Source organism: Nannospalax galili, unplaced genomic scaffold (genome assembly GCF_000622305.1).
Source record: "Nannospalax galili isolate Female #2095 unplaced genomic scaffold, S.galili_v1.0 scaffold127, whole genome shotgun sequence".
Taxonomy (NCBI): domain Eukaryota; kingdom Metazoa; phylum Chordata; class Mammalia; order Rodentia; family Spalacidae; genus Nannospalax; species Nannospalax galili.
In genome coordinates this window covers 14,320,656-14,328,304 of record NW_008360326.1, presented here as the reverse complement: position 1 = coordinate 14,328,304, position 7,649 = coordinate 14,320,656, and the positions used below count along the sequence as shown (strand labels likewise).

At 40.9% G+C, this 7,649-nt stretch overlaps 1 protein-coding gene across 2 annotated transcripts; it reads right to left on the bottom strand.

The window, feature by feature from the left end:
• Positions 1-4,024: 4,024 nt before the first annotated feature.
• On the bottom strand, positions 4,025-7,302 carry Ccl20 (C-C motif chemokine ligand 20). 2 transcript variants are annotated; one of them, XM_029560042.1, is made up of 4 exons: positions 7,182-7,302; positions 5,869-5,980; positions 5,157-5,234; positions 4,025-4,487 (listed from the first exon to the last, which is right to left on the bottom strand). In XM_029560042.1, the coding sequence occupies exons 1-4, from the start codon at positions 7,252-7,254 to the stop codon at positions 4,466-4,468; spliced, it is 285 nt and encodes a 94-aa protein (XP_029415902.1). In that variant the 5' UTR covers positions 7,255-7,302; the 3' UTR covers positions 4,025-4,465. The 2 variants fall into 2 exon arrangements, with proteins under 2 accessions (XP_029415902.1, XP_008824082.1); XM_008825860.2 differs by having other exon boundaries at positions 5,869-5,983; positions 7,182-7,294.
• Positions 7,303-7,649: the final 347 nt, after the last annotated feature.

Here is a 7,649-nt window from a genome sequence, read left to right as displayed (position 1 = left end):
ATATATACAGACTAATTTGACACAGGAATTTCTACAAGTGGTCCAGCAGACTTGGTGGAGAGAAATGAGTTGGCTGGCCCAAACAAAACAAGGTTGGCCATTAGTTCATTGACACTGGGTGATGAACACATGGGACTTCCTTGCAAGATTGTTTCTGCCTTTGTATTTCCCCTAGAAAGGGGGAGAGAAAATTAATGGGATGAGGAATCCAGACCAGTAGCCTTCCAGCCTTCCACTATCCCTGGTCTGCAATGGAGTTGCACCCTGGCTTGACTTCCAGACTGCTCCAGCCCTCCTGCCCTCCCAGGCTTCTCCCTGGGAGGCCCTTTGACCACATTAGGGCCCTTTGTTTGAGGGCTTCTCCACTTTCTACCCATCTCACAGATGCTTTTAGGCTCTGTCTAGGCACCATGGTTTGGCACCTTCTCCCCGTTCTGTAATCCTTTGTTGGCATCTCACATATAGATGCAAAGCTAAAACTAAGCTCATCCAACCAGTCACTGTTTTCTGTTCCCACTCCCGGCACATACCAGTCATAACCAATCAGCTTCCAGACCTTAAACCTGGTGGACCCCATGGAACAACCCAGTATGGCTCCTGTCACTGATTCTCTTGAAGCGTCTTTTACCTCAAAGTCCCAGTCCTGCCCCCTCACACATTGCTCTTCAAGAAAGCAAGACCACCAGATTTAAGCCCCACCAACTTCCTCCTCTCCAAATTGTGAAGTGGTTTTCTGTTACTCCCCTTCTCTCTGTTTCCTCCTTCTTGAAGGACATTGAACCACCATTTATTTCAATCTCAGAATCTTCAACTCTTTCAGAAACCAAGCATCTTCCATTTCTTTCTGCTCCCTCCTTCCCCCTTCCTTCCCCTCCCCTCCCCTCTCCTCCTCTCTTCTCTCACCAGATCCCTCTATACTTTTCCATATTAAAGTATGCTACCTTCTAGATTTTTGTCACCATTCAGTCTTCAACTCAATGTCATTGAGACTTTCTCCCTTACTGTCTCACTGAACACTCCCCAAATCACCAATAATCTAGATTTTCAGAGTGAAAAGACAGCCCCCTAGCCTTATCTTATTTAACACCTTTTTGGGGTTTTCGGGGGGCTGTGTCTCTTGTACCCCATACTAGCCTCAAACTTGCTGTTGCCAAGGATGTCCTTGAACTTCTGATCCTCTTGCCTCCACCTCCCAAGTGCTGGGATTACAGGCATATGCTACACATCTAGTTTATGGGGTGCTGAGGAGCAAACCCAGGGTTTCATGCATACTAGACAAGCCCTCTACCAACTGAGCTGCATCCCTAGTCCCCTTATTTAATATCTTAATGACCACTGGCATTAATGGCTCAGTGAGATGCTGAAGAATTTGGAAAAAACCCTGAGAATACAGTAAGTCAAATCTGCCTCTTGATTCTCTGGTTATGTCCAGACATGAGCAGTCTCACAAGAGACTTTTGGAAAATACGCGAATGAAAAGCTTCAGTAACACCCAGGTATCTGAGAACAATTCCAGGCAACAGGCCTAATCTCTGATTACAAACTAGTGGTGATGGTCTCTAGTCCCACAAAGCCTGTATAAACCAAAAGGGGAACTTAATAAGAACCTAGCAAAACATCCCAAAGTTACACCTGGGGACTCACAGGCTTAATAGGGTTTATCACTTTTTTTACTATGTTGCAACCATTGCTTGAGCCTAAGGGTGAACACTAACTCATGAATTACATGAATAATTAAAAACAAGTCCAAATAAAGTTAGAGTAAGTATAAAGGGAGATTCTACTGAAAAAACAGCCAGCCACCAAAAAAAATATTCTGTGTAGTTTCATATATATGAAATCTAGAAGAAGAAAACTAATCTACTGTGAAATAGGTCTAGACAGTTTTTAGCTTTGCACTGTGCAGATAGAAGAGAGCGTGAGGAGGCTACCTTGGCTGTTAAAAACATTTACTTTTATTAAAGGGGCAAAGTAGCTGTATAAATATGTACCAATATGAGAGAAAATTCATCAAGCTATACATATAAAATATGTATATTTTAGTGCATATAAATTATACCTCAATTAAACATTAAATAGAAAAGTGTACATTTTCCAAAATGAAAAACAAAAAGAGCTTTGGACTGAGGTTAATATCTACAATCCAAAGCCAAAGTTAGTCCAACAGAATAATGCAAGTTACTAAGCGAGGCCCTTCTGCACTCTGAGGCCGTGTTTAACAAGCCAGCTTTGTTATTCCCGTCTGGCTTCTCAAGTAGCTTCCTCACTAATCCATCCATGAGTTTATGCCCATGCACTTGACACCTGCATGCTTTCATAGTAAACTGGCATCTGTCCTGAGATTCCACTCTCCAGACAGTTATTAGAATGTTGTATCCCCACAGATTCAGACACCTTCAGAATACTAGTAAAATGTCTTCCTATTTTGGCTGTACAAGGATTACTTAGTGATCTCTCTTAGAAGTCAGCCTAATTTGCCTTCCCCAGACAATGATTTTCTTCAGCTGTGCTGTTCCAAAAACGGGTGACTTTGGAGCTGATGGTGGGGGGGTGTTTCTTGGCTGTCACAAATCCATCTCTTCTGTACCCTATTCCACTGCTCTTCCTCTAACTCTACGTAGTGAGGTTAACAGTTTTACTTAATCTGCTGCCCCATCCCCCTCCCCCACTTCCCCATATGCTCTGTTTCAGCCAGTGTTATCCCACTGGGGTGTGACTGTGACTGCCATTTCAGGTAGAACAATTCTTTGTGCAGAAGAATCCTGTGCACTCCAGTAGGTTTAACATCCCTGACTCCTGCCCACTGAATGATTGTGGTACCCCACCTTTAGATATTGTGACAACTAAAACGTGCCCTGGATGTTTCCAAACACTCCTTGCTACACCTTTCCAACTGGCCACCTCCTACTGATCCTTCATACCTCAGCTGAACCATGGGAAACTGCCTTGTCCACAGTTCAAAACAATGGAATTCATTATTTAATGTGACTGAACTAAGCATTCTCTTCTTCTGAACCCCTCCCTGATGATGTTCAAGTACAATGACTTTCCACATTAAAGTGCTCACCATCATGTGTTGTAGTCAACCACATTGCTTAACCCTAATTATCTACTCATAAGTTATAGAGTCCTAAGTCACTTCATCTCTCTAGTGCTTGGCACAGTGTCTGACACATAATGAGACTAACCCTGTGTTGGCTGGACCAGTACACAGGATGTTGAGCATACTTTCCTTGATGACTCAAGATTACCATTCCGGAGCATAGAGCTAGCTCCAGGGCACACTGAACCACTTACTCTTTTTGACTTTTCATCAAATGACCTACCTCTTGCCTGCTTTATGGATGTATGTGTCCGGACCTTGCATTATCGCATCAGCATACCTGTCTGGTGAGCCTTCCTGCTCATTAGAAATGAGGCAGGCCATCTGGAAGTCTTTGTGAAGGCACTCAATGAGTTTTCCTGCTGCACATTATGACAACTCCATTCGTTCAGGGTCTTTTGTCTTATCGGTAGATTCTCAAATCTGCCCTCTGGTTACTAATGCAGTCAGGTTCTTGAACACTCCCGAGTGGTTCTTTTCCCTTGGAAAGCTGCATAAAAGTGACTCAGGACTGCAGAGAAACACTCCTAACTGAGATGACCAGCTGGTGACAGGATGGTGGGCCAAGTGATTTCTTCAAGTATTTTCTAAATGATTGCTGTGTTTCCACAGTCACAAGTCAATAGTTACGCTTATTTAGGTTTAAAATGTTTATATCAGTAAAGACTGGACCATGTGTCTCAAGTATAGAATCTTTCTCATTTCCTAAATAACTTTAAATTACAAAAGAACAGCATTTTCATTGTAATCCTTATAGAATCAAGCCCAGGTCTGTGAGGAACAGAGATAAAGGGAAAAGCCAGGCAGAATTAAGTGAAGAATGAAATTTTCAGAAAGTAGTCAGGTTTTCTGTACCTTTAAATATTTTCAATATACATTTCAATAAATGACACAGGACTCAACCAGCAGGTAATTTTTTAGTTTTTATTTTCAATATTCTTATAATTATTTTCTATTCTATAATGTAATTGAACCACTTTAAGAGACAAAATTAAATATATAAAGAAAATTAAATAGTTTTTAAAATAGCTTATTGGTTACAGAAAGGTCCATACAATCTTAGTCCCCTAAACATAATGCATTTTGCACTAAACCCCATAGCTAGCTTATGGGAAATTAATATTAAATAGCTAAACATAGAAAACCTACATCTACCTATAAATAACATAAAATACAGCTTAACTCTAGCATGAGCTTAAACAAAGCAAACTATGATGCAATATGAATCAGTTTCATCCATTGAACAAGTCCAGTGAGACAAATCAGGTAAATGCTAAGTGATGTACGTGGAGCTTCCAGCTCCGGCTGTAATCGTTTTGTCCTTGGGCTGTGTCCAATTCCATCCCAGAAGAGCATCCGTGTTTACATGTTCTTGACTCTTCGACTGTAATAACAGAAAAGTATAAAGTGTGAAGGAATGGCTGGAAGCAGGAATGGCTTTGGTACCTAAAGAGTGCCTCACATGTCTTCAACCTCATCTCAATATGCAAAGCAACTCAGAGTCCACATGAGGAAATGAGCCTGGGAGAGGATGGCCTGACCCAACACTATTAAGCCAGTTTAATGACCAGAACAGGATAGGAACACTCATCTTGGGTTTTCAAGTTCAGTATCTAGGGCACACTGGTGTTAGGTACCATTTATTGACAAGATGTTATTCTCTGTTATCACTGATGTAAACCAGAACCATTGATCTCTTTTTAACTGTTTGTTTTTCAGGCTTTGGCAACCAATCAACTGTCAGGAAGTTTATAAATGATATCAAGAAGAAACATCTTTCCAACAAGAATCAAGTAGCTAATCACTATCAGATGCACAGATGATCTAACATAGCAGGTGAAAAACTCACTAAATTAAAATAATAACAAAAATGATGATGATATTGATCTATGGGTGCAAAATCCATTGTTTATTTGTGTAGACTCACCCAAATTTCCCCTTCTAAAATCTCCTGTCCTTGGACTAAGAAATTTCAGTAGGCCTTTGAGCCACCCACTATCACCTCTGTCCCCACCATGTGGAGGGAGGCTGGTTGCCCGGCAGTGATCCATACCTGAGGAAATGCACTGCCCTCTTCACCCAGACCTTCTTCGGATCAGCACACACAGACAGTCTCCTTTTGGTGTGAAAGCTGAAGAATCAGAAGTTGACTTGCATTTAATAAGCTTTTAAACACTTTTTTTCCCACTGAATGTGCATTGGAAATTGCATATGCTAGTCAGTTGCTCTATACACGAAACATTTTAGCCAAGATGAACAGAAAGGAAAAATGCTTATAATAAATCATGATAGGAGAAATGAAATGATTCTCCTTGACCTTCTCTTCAGTAGCAGATGACTGTACAGGAGGTAAAAGTCCCAAGCTTGTCACTCCATTTTGCAGCTGATGGAGAAACGTGACATGTGTATATGTGGCCAGTAGCTTGTGTCTTTCCAAAATGTAACATCATATATGACTCTCTTAGATGCTACATAGGATAGCATAATTATCCATGACCATTTTCCTGTAGAAGATGCTTATTTTCAAAATATATATCTTCCATATATTACAACACTAAGTTATCATAGAAAGTGATTTCTGCCCTATACAATGTTCACTTTTTCAGAAACTAAAAGCTGAGCTTTTGACTCACTTCAGTCTTACTTACACTTTGAAGTACATAGGAAATAAAGCTATTTTGTCACATGAATTATTTCTAAATAAAACCCCCCAACAGCTTCTGTGCATTCCCAACATAATGGAAATGAAATTGCTGATAACTTACATAATAGCGTTAATGTCACAAGCTTCATCGACCAGCTGCTCTGTGAAGCCCACAATGGATCTGAAAGGAAGAATGAGCTCTGTGTAGCGTAGGCAGCAGTCGAAGGTGCTTGCTGCTGAAAGGAAAAATGAAATGTGCTGAGTGAATCAACGATCCCTTGTCATTGGCTTTGTGGAACTACCTGAAATGAAAAATCCAGTGAATTTGATTTTTATGGTAAATAATCTATTTAATGGGAGAGTTTTCGTGTCTTTGAAACCTATTTTGAGTTTTCAAGATCCAATTTAGCATAGTTTCCAATTACCACTTAAAAATAAATAGTATGCTGGAATGTTTGGGTTCAATAATGTAGCTTAAAAGTCCATGGCTTCTCTCTATCTTTAGCATGAAATTCAAATAGTTTATGCCTGTTCGCCATAATCATTCAAGAATATGGATACCTGTCCCCAACAGCATCATTTTAAAATGAAGGACCTTTACAGATAAACCTTTCAAATCAGAAAATGATTTACTCTGTCCTCTGGCTACTGAGTATAGAAAAGCCAGATTAAAGGAAAAATGTGACTTCATAGAAACTCAAAAAAAAAAAAAAAAAAGGTTACAAAAAAAATGTGATTCTTAGGAGTCACAGTTAAAGCACTTTGAAACGGTAATATTAGGTGATAGGACCTTAAATTCTGTTCATAAAAGTTCATCACATGCACTTTTTCAGGCATGCACCTGCTGCTAAAAGTGATGTAATAAAGCAATCCTTGGGTGCTCCTCAAAGTTAAATTGTAACCTGCTGTAAGGTACTCAGTAAATGTTATCTCAAGGTTGGTGAGCAATGTCCCCAAGGCCTCACTGGAACATCAAAGTCAGGTTTCACAGTCTGTACCTAAAGGACAAGTTATGAACTGTACTAACTAACAGACCATACTAACAGTCTGTACCTAAAGGACAAGTTATGAACTGTACTAACATTATTTAGTGGGGAGGTGAAGAGGCTGGACGTGAACGTGTTCTCTACATTTCAGAAGGACCATACATATGAAAATGCTACACAATGTTACCTCATCCCCAGAAATGGCACTCTGGTCTCGTCCTAAAGTTCAGGGACTTCTCAAAGCCCATCACTCCCTAAATCTGATGGACTGACCTCTGATTCATAGCAAGAACCCTTTCTCCCTCCATCCACCTATGAACCAACCACCTCTTCTTATACACTCCTTAGCAGGCTTCTTCTGTCCATAGGGGATGCCTGGATGAGCTCAAGGCTTAGGGAAAGGGAGAACAATTGTCCCTCAGGTGCTGACAGAAAGGGCCACACTTACCTTCTGACTGACTGCAGAGGTGGAGCAGTAGCATCAGTGCCAAAGCAGAGATAAGCAGACTCTTGCAGGACATTCTCAGCTCCAGGAGAGATCCTCTCAGAGTTGGGTACCTAGTGTCCTGAGAGTGCTGTTCTGCTCTGCCAGCAGCCCTACTTATGGCAAAATATTGGGAATGTACACAAGAAGGCGTGTTCTCACATGGGGCTTTCCCCATTGATTAATCTGCCCCATCATGTCATCACAAAGAAAACCAACAGGGAAAACTTCCTGCCTTTCCCTAATGTTAGGAAGGTGTGCCTGTCAGATGGGGGCTGGGGAGGGCTGAGAAGAGAAAGAATCTTGATAACTCCTTTGAATGTATGAAGAGGAAAAGTAGCTCAGCCTTGTGACCCGGAAATGGCTCATGTCCAGGTTTCACTTGATCTCTTTTTTTTTTTACCTCTGAATAGAAGAACAGTGACACAAAGG

Bases quoted from the DNA above. Each gene is read 5' to 3' on its own strand.
- Ccl20 (XM_008825860.2), bottom strand. From the start codon at position 7,254: ATGTCCTGCAAGAGTCTGCTTATCTCTGCTTTGGCACTGATGCTACTG. The intron at 5,984-7,181 runs GTAAGTGTGGCC...TTTTCCTTTCAG, and splicing joins CCTCTGCAGTCAGTCAGAAG to CAGCAAGCACCTTCGACTGC. The intron at 4,488-5,156 runs GTATGGATCACT...CTGTTATTACAG, and splicing joins AGGGCAGTGCATTTCCTCAG to TCGAAGAGTCAAGAACATGT.